The 19,141-nt window shown below is 32.0% G+C and overlaps 3 protein-coding genes across 3 annotated transcripts; 1 reads left to right on the top strand and 2 right to left on the bottom strand.

Moving 5' to 3' along the window:
• Window positions 1-5,147: 5,147 nt before the first annotated feature.
• LOC9311462 (LOB domain-containing protein 25) lies at window positions 5,148-7,628 on the bottom strand. Its single transcript, XM_021026888.1, has 2 exons — window positions 7,279-7,628; window positions 5,148-5,847 (listed from the first exon to the last, which is right to left on the bottom strand). The coding sequence occupies exon 2, from the start codon at window positions 5,828-5,830 to the stop codon at window positions 5,444-5,446; it is 387 nt and encodes a 128-aa protein (XP_020882547.1). The 5' UTR covers window positions 5,831-5,847; window positions 7,279-7,628; the 3' UTR covers window positions 5,148-5,443.
• Window positions 7,629-13,662: 6,034 nt separating this feature from the next.
• LOC9313134 (denticleless protein homolog) lies at window positions 13,663-16,982 on the bottom strand. Its single transcript, XM_021024123.1, has 16 exons — window positions 16,729-16,982; window positions 16,525-16,637; window positions 16,255-16,363; window positions 16,109-16,173; window positions 15,993-16,031; window positions 15,812-15,908; window positions 15,640-15,730; window positions 15,492-15,555; window positions 15,336-15,412; window positions 15,147-15,228; window positions 14,922-15,001; window positions 14,752-14,836; window positions 14,585-14,653; window positions 14,430-14,497; window positions 14,277-14,325; window positions 13,663-14,198 (listed from the first exon to the last, which is right to left on the bottom strand). Exons 1-16 carry the CDS (start codon window positions 16,793-16,795, stop codon window positions 13,782-13,784), a joined length of 1,572 nt encoding a protein of 523 aa, XP_020879782.1. The 5' UTR covers window positions 16,796-16,982; the 3' UTR covers window positions 13,663-13,781.
• A 1,533-nt stretch (window positions 16,983-18,515) lies between these two features.
• On the top strand, window positions 18,516-19,123 carry LOC9313133 (cyclin-dependent protein kinase inhibitor SMR7). Its single transcript, XM_002877019.2, has one exon. The coding sequence runs from the start codon at window positions 18,668-18,670 to the stop codon at window positions 18,986-18,988; it is 321 nt and encodes a 106-aa protein (XP_002877065.1). The 5' UTR covers window positions 18,516-18,667; the 3' UTR covers window positions 18,989-19,123.
• Window positions 19,124-19,141: the final 18 nt, after the last annotated feature.

Here is a 19,141-nt window from a genome sequence, read left to right as displayed (position 1 = left end):
AAGAATATTGTTGCTATTTTGACGCCTTTGGTCGCACCTTCTCATTGGGAATCCACTATCATCTGGCTGAATTCAGCGTCTCTTAGCAAAGACACCTTCCTTGCCCTCCTCCAAGCATGGCATGCATGTATCTATGAAGTGTGGAGTGAGAGGAACCGTAGGTATCACAGTGGAAAAACCCTTCCCCCATCTTCTGTTTACTGCAATGTTCTGAATGCTTGCACAAACAGAGCTCAAAGTCTTGTCCTACATTATCCAGACCGTTTATCCCTTCTCCGTTGCTGGGAAAGTCACTAGCTTTGCTTCTGTTCCATGGAAGATGTTACTTAGTCATGGATTACGTTTTCTCCTCTCTTCTACTTCTTCCTCACCTTTGATTTACTCTTCTCATTCTCATTCTAGCTTTATAAGCTAGCCATCCTTCTCTTTCTGTTTTGTAATAGATGAGTGGTTATCTAGGCTCCTTTGTAAACTTTTATATTATTCAAGAAAACCCTTTAACAAAAAAAAATTGTAATCACTATATATATATAATATATATCTTAGACTCGTGAACTCATCAAACATAAATCAATATACTATTTTTCTTCTATAAAATTTAACAATTTTGCTACATATTCTAGTTGAATTTAGCTGAAAGTTGGTATCTTTTTGTTAAATTGTTAAATTTGACTAAAGTTTTTAGATAGCAAGCTCATAAAACTACTGAATGATATCTAGCTGAATAGTGAATACGACGAGAATTTTTGGTATACTATCGTAATACCGTTTAGAGCCTATGTTTCTTTTTGTTAATACCGAAGACCTTGGTTGATCGCTTTTTTTAACAAGAGAACACACCACTTTCGTGGTGGGTATGACTATAGTTACGATTACAGTCTTTTAATCACTGCATAACTTTAAACATATATATATATATATATATATACTATTATTACGGTTATGGTTAAATACAGTTACAATTATTTGATGAGTACGATACGATAATATTGAAGGCAAACCATATATTTTTGTAACCTTCATACTAAATAATTAAATGATGATATATATCAAACAAAATTTATTTTACAATATGAAAGTTATGTGATTATGTGGTTCACCGATTTCTTCATATGAGGTATCTTTTACTTGTTTGATATATTGTTCGAAGGGAAATTGATGAAGTAGAGCAGCCCTATTAGGCGTGGTGTTAAACCTGTCAAGAAACCGACTTCTCCAAACTTATTTTCAGTCCTGACATTGTTACAAACTTATCAAATATCGCCAGAATGCCCTCTATAGAACTCTATTTCCCATCCGGAAAAACTAATATATCATCCACAAAACATGAGTGTGTAAAACCAATGGCTTTCGTTAGTTAGTAATAACATTTTTCTTACGGGGGTCTAATCAAAGAAGAAGAAGAAAAACTATTTGAATCAATCAATTCGTACAGGAGAAAACGACGTCGTCCAGGAAACAAGGCTTTTTCATTTGTTTCTGTTATTGGACCTTTCTATTTTGATCAGAAGCTATTGGGCGGTTTAGTGGTGGTCCACTGCTACTTGATAACGAGAGGACAAAGTCTCTCTCACTTTCTCTTGGTCTACAAAATGGGCCCAATATGACCCATTTACGTTTTCTTTGTGTGCTCTTCACCTTTTTAATGATGAGATTGATTTCAAACTTGGATTTAACCTGTAAAAAGTTATGTCTATGGCTCAAATCGCAAGTACTAAAACAGTAGGTTTTCTATGGATGGGGACATTAGTACAATAGTTTCTTTGGATTATGATATGGTCACAAGTCCAGTTCTTGAATATATAAAAGTTTAATTGTAAGAATAATGTATGTGAATCCTTTGACCAAAAAAAAAAAAAAAATTAACCATGGATTTTTCTTTCTCAATTGCATAAGATAAGAATTTTTATTAAAAAATATAACGATTTGTTATCATTGTTTAGTTTTTCTTGAAATCAACAACATGTATGCGGATTTAAATCCAAGTATAATGACACAATAACATCACTAGTTAATAATGGATCGATCATGACATTTTTTTTTTTTTTGCTAAGAATGTTAATACAAACTGTTACGGGTAAACTTTTTATAGTGACTGACCCCACCCCGAAAGGCCCCATATCCAGGAAAATCCTTTAATGCGTCATAGAAACCCGTGGGCCATCTACAACAGGATTTATTTGGAGAGGTTTCAGTTCTACCCCGCCGACAGAGAGTCGAACTCGCGACCTCTGGCAGTCGTGTGTGAGAAAGCCCATTGAAACCACTAGGCCATCAAGGACTTCTCGACCATGACATTTAGGTATAAAAGAAAACGTCCTCTATGAGAAAAGAAAAAGTATGAGAGGGGAGAATGAAAGTGATGGAGGGAATAATTGAGGAAAAGTCTTAAGATGAATACAATATGATATGATATATCACATGGCAAAACAATCATATTTCTGCAGTAGATAGTGATAGTGTGATATATATAAAATGTTTATTTGAAAAGAGTTAAAAATTGAATGTACCTTTAGTTACTGTTTCTGAAAATGACTAATGTTTGTCTGAACAACAAATCTTGAATCCCCGTGTCTTGATTGTCGACATGTAAATCCATGCATGGAAGTCAAAGAAATATATCAGTATTTGTCCGTTTATTGCATAATTGCATTCACATATAATATCAACATGTGAATAATATACACATTCGACTAGATCATTGTTAAATAAGTCAATAGATTTCTCCTAAAAGTTGTCGCTATTTGTTCCAAGCACAATTGATGTAAGAATCAATTACGGATTTGCTATTTTTTTTAATGGATTTCGTCCTTTTTCGAATAGTTTGTGAATTTCGTCCTTTTTAGGTTATAAAAATGTGATTTAATATGCGTTTTACCGGTTATATTTGGGTTTAGTCGGTTTCATTTGTTTTTAAGGTTTAGTATTTAATATAAAGTACGTATTTTTGCAAAAAAAAATCATATATACGTAAATTTTCAAGTGTTAAAAAATAGCAAATCCGTAAGATTTTAGTAAAAATGGCATTTTCAAAAAAATTTGATGAAAAAAGGCAAAATTAACAATAATCCCTTGATGTAAAGAGTATTAAAGCATATAAATATGATGTGTCATGGTATTTCTTTGCGCAACTTTGTTACCAATAAATAGAGCGGTGAAAAAGAAAATTGAAAACAGAAAAAGAAAAAATGTCCAACATAACAGTAAACATAAAGAAATAATTTCAAAAAATAGTGATAAAAAATTATTACAAGTACTTGCTAAAAAATGATTTACTTACGAATTACTTGTTTTATTTTATTATTTGTTACTTGCGAGTTACTTGTTGATTACTTACAAGTTACTTGCAATTATTTCTTAATTATATTTCATTTTTTACATACTTAAAATTTATTTTACTTTTTGATCTAACTTTTAAATGTGCTTTTAAAATCTAATATAATACAATATATATATATATATATATATATATATATATAATGATAAAATAAAAATGAGTAACGTAAAACAATCGGGTTATCAATTTTTTTAATTACTTGTTACTTGATTTAAATTTGCAAGTACAGTATCTAAATTATATTGCTTGTTATTTGTCTTAGATAGATATTTGATTTTTCAAAACAGATATGAAACAAGTAACGGATACAGAATGAATAACGAGTAATCGTGCTCAGTCCTACCCAAAACTAAAAACTATACAATATCTTAAGATACATGAATATTTAAGCTGTTGGTTTAACTTATGATTTGGGTATCATATTCAATCTTTAAAAAACTATTAGAAATCATTAGCAATCTTAAATATCGAAAAGAAAAGTTAGATTTGTTATTTTTTCTTTTGACAAGATAGGTCATTTGTATGTAAAATATATGTGGTTGTTTGTGTGCCAAATGACATAAAATTAAAGAAAGACCGACTTTAAAAAGAGATTCCCTATGAAGACATGTGCCTAAATAAAGCTACGAAAATTTGATGTTTCCAGCAATGAATCAATTACCGGGTTGGCATTTATTCCACCAAAAATTATCGATTTAGGTCAGATTACCAAGCATTCAGTTTTAAGCATTTCACAGCGTAGCAAAATGACGTTATTATCCTCACCAATATGGGCTGAAAGAAAAAGAAAAAAAATCTTCCGTCGACGAATGACGATGATTTGCGATGGTGGTGGTGATGAGATCCGGTAAAGGAGATGGTGATGAAGATGTTGAGATGTGATGAGAATGATGAGTTATATATGGTGAACAAGATGTTGGTCACGATGATGAGATGATGAGATGATGAGATCCGATACCTAATTTTGTTTAGATTTAAAATAGAATTGGAAGTTTTGATTCGATTGATGGTTTAGATTGGAGCCCTTGGGTTTACTAGATTCCCCATAGGGTTTAGCTTCCTTGATTCAAAACGAAATTAATTGAATCCACTGAAATCATCGGATCTAAGATGGTATGGGCGACGGAGAGGTTTTGTGTTTCGAATCAAAGATCTTGTTGACGACGGATGGAGATGGTGTTGGCGGTGGAGGTGTTGAGAAGCGAGGTTTATGGCCTGGAAAGCGAGAGTTGTTGGGAGATGAATCCAAAGGAAGGAGAAAGCCATGGTTGTCGTCAGAAGGAAGGAGAAGATACAGAGGGACAAAACAGTCTTTTCCCCTGGCCCCAAAATGCCTAAATTCATAAGGCCTGGAAGACATTCCATTTTTGAAAGTTTTGGGCCAAATAATGCCCATTTTAACAATATTCCCTTCCAGCAATTGATTAATGTATTTAAACTTTTTCTCAACTCGACAAATATATAAAATCACTCAACTAACTTAGAATATTAGCAACATGGTGTGTGTAATCAAATAACCAATTATTAGCCTAGCTACATTCCTATGAGTCTATACAAAACCGTCGACATGAAATTTTATGCTTTTGAATATCAGAATTCAATATTAATTTTGCATCGTTGGCATAATTCGTTGAATATAACTTTATAAAATGCTAGAAAATCTATCAAGAATCAATGGAATATGTGTACACACATTAAGCAAGGGATACCATTTTTTTGAACATAAATCTTTAAGCAGAAACTACGAAACTTGTGAATAACGAGGCCCCATGTAAGTGGAGCAAGATCAAGTTAAGGAGAGTTAGGGAGATATGAGCAAGAGCAAGAGCTAGTTATTGCTTATTAAACATCATCAAAAATATTTCTTGACCTCCCATGTAAGAAAATTACAAGTTAAATTACACATACGCATAAGTGTATACATGAAAACAAACATAAAGATGCATACATGCATGTCTCCATAGGCATATATACATACGAAGATATCCTCATCACTTCCATCATATCAACCATCCACTCTCTCTCTCTCTCTCTCTCTTTATACTTCACCGCCGCTAATTCTCTCAAAGAGTGATGATGACTAATCAACGTACTCCCGTTGACCAGTCAACCCCTCCGACCACCATAAGCCGACGTCGTTTCACTACCAAGACAACTAGCGTACCTCATGAGATCAGCATTTGTCTCCTCTAGTTCCCTTTGCAACCTCAAGACCTGTCTTTGGAGCACCGAGATCGCTCCAACGCAGCCATACACTGGATCATTAAGTCGTGCCTCTGCCTCGTAAGCCAGCGAGTTCACAGCGTCTTCCCGCTGATGCGGGGCTACTTCGTGAAGGATCTTGCTTACATTACTTGCCCCGAATATCCGGTGGACGTTCGCAAACTTTGTAGGTTCCTCCGGCGGAAAATAGGGTGCGAATACGCAGTCTGACGTGCATTTACGCCGGAGGAATTTGCATGCTGCACAGGGTGAGTTTGTGTAGTTTGACATTTTTTCTTGTATATCCCCTGATTTTATAGTTGCAAAAATGAAAGAAACTATTTAATTAATCACATTTACATATTTTGTTAGGAGTTCTCGAAATTATAAGATTGATATGAATCTTGATCCACATCGATATTGTAATTCTCTAGTTCGAGTCTCTTTTGTATATATACATCACTATCTTTTCAACAATGTCTATGTGTGTGTGTGCGTGTACGGTACACATTAAAACAATAGATACATTTTCGAACTCGTCCGTTTTGTGTTGGAAATTAGCAATAATTGTCTCCTCATCAATATAGTTACTTACTAGACGTATGATGTTCTTAGTCTTTTTATCCTCAAAAATCATTATTCTTCGTAAGAATGGAAAGTAGAAATAATAGTCTCATCATCAATATAACTAGTTATAAGACGTATGATGCATGTTAATTCCTATCTTCTTATCCTTAAAATTCATTATTCGTAGTGTTCGGTATTCCTACTCCATTAAAAAGATGTTATACCATCTAAATCTGTATTTAAATATCTCAATTAAACACATATGTACATAGATACTGGATACTCCTTTCTAATCAATTAATCTTACATAATATAAGATCTTGGGACATAAGCGAGACTAATCTATAATACAAAGCATACTAGTATACTACATGTACTTGCACAATATGTGAAATCAAAGTCATTAATGAATCTAACACACAATAAGAATATGAAGAAAATTGTGTTTGCTATATTGAATTCGAATTGAAGGTAACTCACACTAGTTTTACGTTTAGAGTATTACTTGGTCCAAATTCCAAAACAAACAAACCCTCAAAGATTTTGCCATTCATTTCAAATGTGAGAATTTGCATAAGAATTTTTAAGGTGTGGTAATATGTATATTTTCATATTATACACTAGAGCTAGATTTTTTGTCAACAACATGGCTTTATTTAGGTGCCATCAAATCTAGTGAAAAACCAATGAAAAAAAAAAAAAATCTTGGAAATTGTTGAATAATAATTTTCTTAAAAATCGAAGAAATCAAACACTTTTGACCATACAATTTTGTTCTTGGCTTTTAGTTTAGCAGATGTTCCTTATTTTATCCTCATTACAACACTCTCTGCTGTCTCTCTGACTCTGAGTTTCCCGCATCTATATCAACATATTGGTTTAAATCTTGAATCTGTGACCTAGTTATATAGCTTTATTACATGCTTTAAGGGTCATTGTTAATTTCACTATCTATAAGAAGTCACGAATTATAGATTTCACGTTCAATTGTAACTTTTGTTTTTTTGTAAATAAAAAAGTCGTCCAAATTTAACTTGGAAGTTCAAGATCAGTGATCAAATTTTCATGAACTAAACTCTCTAAATTTATATAATCAATCAGCATAGAAAGTATATATTATGCAAATGTGTATGTGAATTGGCTATGGAAGAATGAAACAATCTCGGTCTTACCTTTAAATGGAGTAACAAGAAAAGGTCCCCTACTTGATAACTTCTTGAAAAGGTTTGATCTTGTTTCTCTCTTGGGTATTAATTATAAGAAGGAGAATGAGAAATCTTCAAGTAGCTAGATTTGCAATTATTGGGATGTTTTTGTTGTTTTCAGAGAGAAAACCCTAGTTTGAGACAAAGAGGAATCTCTCTAGCTAGGGGAAAGTTAGAGAGATAAAGAGGAGACATGGGTTAGAGATACAGAGAGAGGGGCAAAAGGCATTTTTGGTGGTATGAGAAAGAGAAAGAAGATGCATATAATGAGATTACAAAAAGACAAATTGGCCTCAATTAATTGAGGAATTGAGGACCTAAAATAGTGAACTAAAAAAGGAATAACTCTGACCGTGGCAAATTTTACTCCATTCAATTGCTTTCAGTAAATATATAATGTACTTTCTATTAAATTTTTAAGAAAATATTATTTTATTGTGTAAGTTATGAATACATGGGATAATTAAAAAAGGACAAGAATCAAGCGACCAATACTTTCATGTTTTTTAAAATAAGGTACATTCGAAGGTGTGTCGAAATCAAAATTGGAATAGCCCTCAGGACCATTTTATTAAGAAACTAATGATAAACCTTAATTTGTAAGCTATTAGTATTATTTATTTACCTTTGACCTTTTCACGGTTTATTATTCCGTATAACTAAAAAATGTTTGTGGAAGTCTTTGGTCCACTTTTTAATATATTTTTTTAATTAAATTTCAGAAGGCTTTGGCTTTGGGATAGAAACTTACAAAGACATCAGAACTATTGAGGATATGAGCAAATCCGACATGTGTATTGTCGCTTTGCTTGATTAAATTTAACTGTTAACATATAACCCCTGTTGATTTTACTGTTTATCTGTCTGAAAAATAATTATTAACTTTGACATTTTTTAGTTAATTGATTAATTAATGTGTTTATTCAAAAAAATTGGCATACCCGATGGTTGAGCCACATGCTTGAATCCAAATAAAGTTTCTAATAAAACAGAATTTCTGAAAACAATTTCTTCTTTAAACTATACCGTCATTATCATTTTCTAAAAAATAATTGAAATTATAAGATTTGAATGCTATGCAACTTTTTCACGTTTTCACCGAATAGTTAAAGGTTGTTGTAAGTTCGATAACTCTTTTTAGAATGTTAAAATTTTATTTCATATGATTGATAAATGTGTGTACGATAGGTTGTAGTTGGATTATGGAATTTATATTCCTATTATTAAATTTAGCAAAACTAACAGTACATAAATATGCAAATTTTTCCTCAGCTAGACAACTTTAATCATCCAAACAAATTAGAACCTAAAAGATATACCAAACAAAGTAGTCGATATATATCCTTTTTAATCCAAGTGCTTTAACTTACACAAATGATGAGTGATGCATTTTTATTGTTTCCATAAACATATGTTGCTTCAATTTCTATATAAGTGCAATATTTGGTAGCAAGTGCGTAGATTATACCAATGATTAGATAAGATAATCAATCATTGGCAAGCATTACTTTACGTATTCTTTTATAACGATATACTTTTACGTATTTGATATTTCCTTATTTGATTTCAGTGTATACATTTGCGTATATGTGTATACAAGAAAGTATAAAAATAATATAAAATTGAAAGAAAAGTGAAGAAAATATGAAAAGAGAAAAGCCCAATTCAGATCGAAAAAGAAAGAAGAAGCACTTGAATACGAATGCATACAAATATCCTTGTACATATATATAAAATTGGGCCTGGCGATTGCGAATAAAAATATATATCTCTTATCGTGTATATAAAATAAGCTAATGTGGGTCGACCAAACTCACCAAACAAACAAAAGCCAATGTGACGTCCAAAAAAAGAAGAAGCAAGATAGTGTGTACGCTAATTTAGTTATATATCATCAATTTAAAAACAATTCATGTATATGTATATGCATGCACCTAGAGGTCCTAAAACTAGAAGTCGGTATCCTTTGCTTATTAATTGGACAATTGGGATAACAAAATATTGCAAGAAATTAATGTTGGTTCATAACCTGGTAAGTTCTATTCTATATGTATATAGCAATAGCATATACTTTTTGTCCCAAAAAAAGGCAATAGCATATACCTCAAGTTCCTTTTGGTAATATAATTAAAATTTATCAAAAAAAAAAAAGTTGTTTGTACTTTGTATAGCATCATATACGGATCATGAAAATTAAAATTGATACTACTTTGCATTTCTCCAAATCAAAATTCCCATAAATATTTTTGAAAGGAAATTTGACAATAGCTTAAATCCTAGAGAAGATTTCATGATTATAATTACTACAAAAAAGAAGGCTATTAACGTCAGTTTTTATTTACCTTAACGTCACTTATTAACCGACTTTAATAACTTAAAGTCAGTTTTGTAACTGACGTATTATTATTGGCCGACGTTAACTTATTTTACTTCACTCTAAGAAGCGACGTTATGTTTAACGTCAAATATACTAGCGTTATTTTTTATATTTTAACGACGGTTTAAAAAATGATTCAAAAGCATCACATTAACGTCTCTTTCAAAACCGACGTATACACACGACCATTAATACTAATTTTGTATTAAACTAAATTATAATTAGGAAAAATGAAAGAAAACAATAAATTCATTAAAAATTAATTACTCAAATAAATAGCTCACATAACAATTGTCAATTATCTGGATACAAACATAAAACATAAGATATACGTCATGACCATATTTTCAAACTACATAAAAATTCATTAAATCTACCACTTTGTCATGTCATGACATTTTTGCTAGCTTCTCCTTCTGCATCATTCTATCTTCTTCAAGTCCTCTACTCGTTTTCTTAGACTTGGAGATCGACTGTTTAATTATCACACAAGTCGATCAAGCTAATTTAAACAAGTGTTCTTTCTAACAATTGTTATAACAAAATTTATGGTAGGGAAATATTTTTGTATTAAAACAATATGTTTGTATAAACCCTTCAACCAAAGGTACTTATGATTTAGTAATCATAGGTTGGGACTTTGTGGATTGGTTGTTGAAAAAATGTATAATACGGAATTATTGCAAGTCAAGTGTTTTAGTATGGCCACAACAATCATTACATATGCACAATTATTTGATCAAATTTATTTTATTAATGCACATATATTCTCTTCTTCTTTTTTGGCTGAATACCTCCTTTCTTATTTTATTTTTGTTAAACACCTATTTTCTTATTAGACTAGGATCGGACCCGCGGTCCACCACGGGAGAATATTGGTTTACATACGTTGATTTTAATAGTGCGTGTTTTAAGTTGAGCGAATCGGGTAGTGTACTTATAAATATTCATAATAAAGAATTGTAGAGAAAATGTTAAATTGTTTATAATTAAACCGATCATATTAATTATGATTAAAAATAGAATTTTATGTTTTAGAATTCTAAAATTAGATGATTCATAGGAATTAGAGCAGTAAAAATAAGTCAAAAACCGTGGGTCGAGCCCAAATCATCTCACTATGGGGCATATTTGTGAAAATATATTAAACCCGTAAATAAACGGGTCACACGGATTGATTCGCAGTGGATCATAGGTTTTAATCGGTTTTCGTCCGCGGGTTGGCGGATCAGCCCGCATGTTAGTATTTATTGATAAAAGTATAATTTATTCAACATTTGGTAATTTAAAAACTTTTAATAAATTAAATTATAATATTTATAAATATAATGAGATATAAAATTATTTCCTCTAATTTTTATTTATTTATTTATTTTAGTAGTATTTTAAATTTTCATTACTTTAAAATTATTTAAACAAAATCCACGGACAACCCCGCAAATCAGCATACATTCGCGGGACGGATTTTGTGTTTCATATATGCTATCTGCGGGTCGTGTGGACCAACTAACAATAAGTCAAAATCTATTTTGCCTATCACAGAACGGGCTTAACAGGACGAATCAACTCGCTTTGACAGCTCTAGTGGGAATATTATTTAGTCATACAACAAAATAGAGTTTGGACATAGGAATAATAGAATCTATATCCTATTTCTTAGATGAGAGATTGAAACTTTGAAAGGTGAAATATAACGATTAAAAATTAATTATTATTTTTTATGATTCGCAAAATTTAATAAATATTTATCATCTTGTTGAATAATTCTAAAAATTATATTCAAGAAATCTTTATAATTTTAAAATTAAACTTCTTTGGTAAGCTATCAGTATGAAAATACCAGAATTTCGTTTAATTTAATTAAATTAAAATTAGTTACATGGATTTCATATCTATTTAATTTACACGACCAAAATAAGCAATATATATATCTTTTGTGATAAATTTTCTAGAAATCTTTTGAAGCAAGTAAGATATCTTTCAATTAACGCTAATTGGCTAAAATAAGCAAAATTAATGACAAAACGTTGATTGTTATGGAATTAGTTCCAAAAATATATGAACAAATATATTATACGTAATTAATGTATAGTATTGTTCGGAATATGCTTTTATAATTAGTTACCATAAATACAATCATATTTTATTTGATTTCAATAAATATTTTATTTTAGTTCGATTTTTCATTATTAAATATTAATTAGAAATCATATTCGAAAAAAAATTCAAAGATCCGATTTCAGAATTTTGGATCAATTTTCTGATTTTGACCCGACCCATTTGCATTTGTACTTCTCTTTTAATAGTATAGAGATTATACATATACAGTAAAACCTCTATAAATTAATAATGTTGGGACTAGCAAATTTTATTAATTTAGAGAGGTATTAATTTATCAATAAATTAATAATTATTAATTTATAGAGAGATTTTACTAATTTTGTAATTTCTTAAAAACATTTTATCTAAAAAGAATTTTTTTTCTTTATAAGTAATATCGTTTAAAAACTAATTACAAGTAGAGAAGCAATTATTAAGTTTAAAAAAACAACACAAACTTTTTTTGAATAATAGAGTCATATTTTATTAAATTGTTTTCATAGAATACTTTAAATATATATATCATAGTAATTCAAATATAACATATATAAATTTATATCATATATATATATATATATATATATATATATATTGATAAGTTTATACAATTATTAATTTATGATATCGATGGGACCATATGTTTATATGAGATTTTCAAAAAAATTATTATCTTATTAATTTATCGATTTATGTCATATTTTACATTGGTCCCAACTCGGGACCGGAAGAATTTATTAATTTATAGAGATTATTAATTTATAGAGTATTAATTTATAGAGGTTTTACTGTACATGGAATCCAATATATACTTTTAGTTTTTAGTGATGTCCACTCTTATTTTCAACTAGTATACTTTTCATCTGTTTTTTTTATGAATGCAACCAGTGATACAATTTAAAAGAGCAATTAAGAAAATAAAATATTTATCTGTTTATTTTCTGACACGTTTGGATGACCTTATCCTTCATGGTACGGCATATGTAAATTTTTTACATAAAGTGTTTTTCTATGGAAGGTCTAGAAAGAGGTTAAAACTTCATATCATAAGTTATACATCCACATAAAAAATGACATGGTACATAGAAAAATCACTGCTTCGTTACGGTTAAATGAACTATCAAATTGGAATGACGGAATATTGATTTGTCATATTGCCATTTACCTAGTGTTCTAAAATACGTTAGACGCTAGTCGGGCGGTGGATCACTATCTAGAGTCTAACTGTATACATGGCTGTATATGGTGAATATATTTTTTTATAAAAAATAAAAAATAATATAAATATATTGCACATATATATATATATATATATATAAACATTTAAATAAAAATTAAAGCCTAAGTCAAAATGATTAAAAAATAAGTGTAAAAAGAAAAACTATTGATAATAGTTAAAAACAAAATATGCAGTTCGTTTGGCCCAACACAAAAACATAACATAGCTGTTTGATTCCTTCTAAGTTTGATTCCATATAATATTAATCTAATTCGTTCAACATGATTTGACTTTAAAAGAATTCTAGTCTTGTATATGAAATGCATCTCACGTAATCATCTAAATCAAGCATGAGATGCAATAGAAACTAAGAGCCTAAGACACAATTGATTTATTTTTTTATTTAATGAACCAAAACAACACACGTTGAAAGAAAGAAAAAGTATACCGTATATACGCCATATAGGCGCCATATACTCGGTTGTATTAACCTTAAACGTATAACTTAAAAACGGTACAGTGGTTTACCATATGCCGTATATGCACCCGTCTAGTGCGTAGTTTTAGAACATTTACCTAATTTCTCTATCTAATCTAACCGTAATTGAGTTTGTTGACTTTAGATGGATGCTAAAAGCATTAACAAATGGTAAAATAATTGTCTGAATTAATAGTTTCTGATTTACTTCATTCTTTATACAAAACTTTCAGATATCAACCCGAATCTAATAAGGCTTACAATTTCTATACAAAAAACTCCGAACAAGAGATTAGAGTTTAGGGAGTGACAAGAAAATAATCTCTAATGGTTCGCCTTTTGACTGAGGAAGGAGGATTTAGTACAGAGGATGGACTGTTGAATGTGGTTTCTGGTGTTCTCTCGCACATTATATCTTCTTCTGATGATGATAATGATGATAATGATGATAATGATGACAATGATGATGATGATGATGATGATGTTTTCTTCTGAGACTCTGGAGTTCTAATGATAGGCGTTGACTGATCATTATTAATATAATCATCATCTAATAATGATGAATGCTTTTGGGGACTCTCAGTTTCTCTGTTCATCTCTAGTCTTTCTTTGGCTTCAGTGTTTGAAAATGCGGTTACTCTGCGTTTGACTCTAGACACAGACGCTGTTGCGTTTGTGTTTGTGCAGCGGTTGTTCTCTATGTTCCATAGTCGTACCTAATTATGAACAGCCATGAAATCAGTAAAAGGCAAAGACCTTTTGCTTGTATCAACATATATGAAATGTCTTGTTACCGTGAAATCATCTGAAGCCGTTGCAACTTTCCCAATCTCCGATGGAGACCTGCACAATAGATTTGACACCAGTTTAGTTATGTATCATCGAATCGACTTGTGTGCTAGTTGGATGCAGTGAAGAAAGAATAAGAGTTGGTGAAGTGGAGTTACCAATCTACTGCAGTAACTTCAAAGTCATGGCCTTTCAAGATTATAGGATCTACTTGAGGTTTATTGACCTGAAATTGCAATGGTGTTTTGAGCATTTAGATAACTCTTGAATCTTTTGATAAAGAGAATGTCAAACTGAGAAACAGAATCCAAACCTGCCATATGTAAGCGTTTCCATCGCTTGAACCACTCAAAACATACTCACCATCAGGACTAATCATTGTCTGCAGAGCAAGATTTAGATAGTGAGTGAACAGGTGAAAATTGTTATAAAAGCAAATCAATGGTGTGATCGAAGGGAAGATTGTGAATGAGGCATTACCCTTACGAAAAAAGAATCTATTCGGCAGCCAGAGAAAGATTGTACAGGTCCTTTGTCAAGCCGCAGGGTGTTGTATAGATAGATTCTGCAAAGAGAGTAAATAGATGGACTGTTTGACGAGGATTATCTCACTAAGAAAAGTTATAAAGTATGAATCTTAAAAGTCTAACCTATTGTCCTTGCATGATGCTGTGAGAAAGGTTCCACTTGAGTCCTGGGACAAGGATACTATACCATGTGATCTCTTTTCCTGAACAAATTCAAAAAACCAGGATACAGATTAGCCTTATTCATCATCCCTTCAGACACAGAATGAGGGTTAAGCTATTCACTTAAAACCCATTCAGAACAAACATGGAGATTATATCAGTCTAGAAAAAGGCAGCTTAGCTTACCTTTGTGTTTGTTGGGTCTGACTGTGGAGAGGCTTGAGCAAAAGGAGCTTTCAGCTTCCTTGTATCCCAAAATTTCAAGGCACTAAAATAATGGCAGAAGAAAAAAACAAAGGAAGTTAACAACATTTCTATATGTTTTAAGGAGTTGGACTACCTTTACATGAACCCAATAAATGTTGTTTTAAGTACCTATCTGGAGCTCCAGCAGTAGCAATTGTGATCTCGTCCTTGAGATAAAGCACAGAGGTAATGCTTGACGAAGCAGCCTGAAAACATGAAGCCATGAGCAGAGAAGATAGGAAAATAGATTAGAAGGGAAGGGTCACAAATGAGCAGGAATTAAACCTTGCGACGTCTGATTCGTTTTGAAAGAGGGGATAGATGAGCTCCTTTAACCATGCCAGTGGAGCTGTGAAGGCCAGTAAAACTATCAGGATGATTGCAACGGGAATAAAAACCGAAAAAGATCATCACAACTAAGTTTAGGACTTACTTGATACAAAATTCCTCTTTGTGAGAGCTACTTTTACATCTTAAATCCCACAAAGCAAAACATCCATCTCTCGAACCAGATACAAGAAGATCTACAAGCAGCAAGAGTTAGAGCCATCTTGACCAAAAACATAAATAAGTTAAACATGAACAGATGTATTCTCAACACAAACCAGAATTCGTTGGATGTGAACACATTGATTTTACAGTTCCTGTATGTCCTATAAGAACTCCAGTACACTTATTCTCCTCTACATCCCACACTTTAATCTGCATTCAAGCAGTCTACAAATGTCAATATCACAAATTTGTCCTCACAAACTACTCAATCAAAATATTTGAGTCACCACTTACAGTTTGATCACCAGAAGCAGTTAGAAGACAACTATCTCTCTGCAACAAATTTGCAAAAAGTAAACATCAAATGAGCTTCACTTAATTCACCGAAAACATTCACGAATCAAACGTACCTTGATCCAAGAAATGTCGAATATCGCGTTATAATGAGCAATCCAATCACGAAATCTAGCATTCTCTACACATTTGAAACAAACACAAATCAGTATTCGATTCGAACTTACAGTGAATTAGGGTTCTAACAGGGACGAGACGATACCTGTATTCTCTTGGTGAGTTGCAGAAGAGGCAAACTTCTTACTGGAATTAAACAAGCTCACATGGCCGTCTTCATCAGATACCGCGAATAATTGAGAATTCCGGCTAGTCTGTACGTTTTATAACATTATCGTTAATCCTAAATCACAAACGACCAAAACTGGGGTTTAGATTTCTGTATATCTACTTAAATATCCACAACAGAATCAGAAGATTTCATCGAGCGTTGAGATTGGATCTAGGATTAGAGCTAGCCAAATTTGGACTATACCTTACAAAAGGAAACGGCCAACGGCGGGGTTCGAATCCCGTCGTGTTCCACCGCCACGCCGGCGATTTCTCTGCAAATGAGCTCGGAATCTGCGAAGAACGGTCGCTTCCGTACTGGAACCAAGGAACAAAAAAGAGTTCAATAAGAATAATCTGAAGAAGCTGAAATTCATATATACAGTAGCTTGAATTTGTATGTAAATACCTCGAAATCCGTTGAGCTCTCTGAGTCCGATGTTGGCGAAGACGGATCTAGATCTGGAGGATTCCATCGGAGAGTCTCTGCGGCAATCGAAGGGGAGAGAGAGAAGAGAAGAGAGAAGCAGCGGAGAGAAATGAGTTTATGGTTTGATATTTGCCGGTGGAGAAAAAGTTTATCATCTGAATCCGGCGGGATACTGGATTTTTGGGCGGTGTGGTTTCTCATTTGACGCGGGAAAATTAATTTTTCCCCAAAATCTGAAAATGTTTTTGTCCTCTTTCTTATGCAGTGAGGAATAGAGAAAGACTTTTAAAATTTATCTTCAAAGATCATTTTTTCATTTTTTATAAGGCCCAAATGTGATGGCCCATTTGGTAATGGATCAAATGAGTCTACGAGCTTCTATTTATTTTTTAAGTTCTTGAGATTACAACAAAAGAAATAATTATCCAGCTAAAGAGTCAAAAAAGTAGGCCTCACATTTATATCCGTTATCCACGGATATCCGTATCCGTATCCAGTTTTTGATTCGAAAAAACGGATATTCGGTTTACGGATAGTAAAATAACGGATATTTAGGATACGGATACAGATACGGATAATCCTAAAATTTAGGCTGGATAACAGATATCCGGCAAAAAAAATAAATTCTATAACTTGAAAGCCTTATGATTCAATTTTTCAAGTGTTAAAGCCCAACAAAACTTGTAAGCGCAACTTTTTTAATTGTTTTTATTTTATTTGCAATGTTTATTTACCAACGATGAGTTGGCCTAGTGGTTAAGCCCGTTGGTTACTGATAATGTAGGGACCTTGGAGGTCATGGGTTCGATTCACGTTGGGAGGGGTCTGCTCTCCAAAGGAGAGTTATATTACATGGTTTGGGCCTCGCCCTGAGGGGATGTACGGGCCTACGGGTTCAGAACCTCCTAGTCATAAAAAAATAATAAAAAATAAATAAATAAATAAATCATATGCCAAAAAATAAAAATAAATTTCAAAGAAGAATTTAAGAACTTGATTAATGTCTCTCTTTTTTAAGAACATCACTTGAATCTTTTAAACTTTTTGTTACTTTAATAAATTCTTTGTTTTTGTATTGTTTTGTATATATAATCAACTTCTAGCTATTTAAAAAAAAATTAAGCTTTTTATGTATGATATTAATGAATTTAAGATTTTAAGACACTATTTCCGGATATTCGCAGATATCCGCGGATATCCGGATTTTTAACGAATATTCGGATACCGGATATCTGGAATTTCCGGATCCGGATACGGATACTAAATTGGCGGATAATACGGATATGGATACGAATACATATATCTTAAAAAACCGGATATCCACTCCGTTTACAGGCCTACTAAAAACCATTTGAATTATTTAAACTTCATTAGTTGAAAAATAAAATAGTATTATTTAGTATGTTAACTGATTAATTTCTATCATTAAAAGAAATGTGATGTCATTTTTATAGAATTTAAGTTTATCAAAGTAAACTGAATTATACCAAAATTCATTAAATACATATCAAAATGCTTCTAAAATCGATTACTGAGTCAAATCAAACCAAATATTTTTCGGTTAAAATATTCTCAAAACATGGCGCCAAATATTAAAAGGAAAGATCTTAAGAGACTACCCGTAGCTTTCCCGGGCAGAAAACACATTATCAAAATTTCCAGTTATACCCTTTGCTCTACTTCCACCTAATAATCTTCCTCTGAAAGCTTCGTTCTCTATTAATTCCTGGGGAAGCAACCAAACTGCAAAGGCAAAACAATTTTCTTTAGGAAGAAGAAACTCTTTCGCCTACTTACCACTTATTCCTTCTTCCTCCAATTGAAAAAACATCTGTTTTTTTTTTTGTCTTATTTCCTCTTCTCCAAAACATTGTACGAGTCTCAATCTCTAACTGATCCAATTTCCTTTTTAAAAAAAATGGGAATTTCGAAGAAATCTCAAGTTAGCAGAGGATTCGACACCGAGGGAAAAAAGTTTGTCTTCGCCACAGTTTCGATTCGGGCTTCACTGAAGCCGGTGAAGACGAAACTCAAAAGGCCAGAGAGAGAATCAAAAGCTGAAGAAGATGATGATATTTGTATCACTCCAACGGGGAGAGGAGCAGAAGCGCCAGAGAAACTGAAATGTCCAGCAGCTCCAAGGAAACGCCAACCGGCGTTGAAATGTCGTAGCAATATCGGTATAGAGTTCTTTGTGCCTCCTTCAGATTTGGAGTCGGTGTTTATACAACGCCGTTAATATAAAATATACTGTTAACATATTGAATTAAACTGAAATTCTCATTAAATCCAAATGTATGTACAATTAGTCTATATATAGACTTTGAGATTAATACATAAGATAAGCAAAAGGAAACTTATGCTATATACTATATCTCATATGTTAATAGCC

The sequence above is a fragment of the Arabidopsis lyrata genome (assembly GCF_000004255.2).
Source record: "Arabidopsis lyrata subsp. lyrata unplaced genomic scaffold ARALYscaffold_5, whole genome shotgun sequence".
Taxonomy (NCBI): domain Eukaryota; kingdom Viridiplantae; phylum Streptophyta; class Magnoliopsida; order Brassicales; family Brassicaceae; genus Arabidopsis; species Arabidopsis lyrata.
Note: the sequence above shows the minus strand (reverse complement) of the source record. Positions and strands in the feature narration are given on the sequence as shown.

Excerpts from the sequence above, each read along its gene's own strand:
- LOC9313133 (XM_002877019.2), top strand. The coding sequence starts at position 18,668 with ATGGGAATTTCGAAGAAATCTCAAGTTAGCAGAGGATTCGACACCGAG.
- LOC9313134 (XM_021024123.1), bottom strand. The coding sequence starts at position 16,795 with ATGGAATCCTCCAGATCTAGATCCGTCTTCGCCAACATCGGACTCAGA. Across the intron at positions 16,174-16,254 it reads AACTCACCAAGAGAATACAG|AGAATGCTAGATTTCGTGAT; the intron begins GTATCGTCTCGT and ends TCAAATGTGTAG. Across the intron at positions 15,909-15,992 it reads CTGCTTCTGGTGATCAAACT|ATTAAAGTGTGGGATGTAGA; the intron begins GTAAGTGGTGAC and ends GCTTGAATGCAG.
- LOC9311462 (XM_021026888.1), bottom strand. The coding sequence starts at position 5,830 with ATGTCAAACTACACAAACTCACCCTGTGCAGCATGCAAATTCCTCCGG.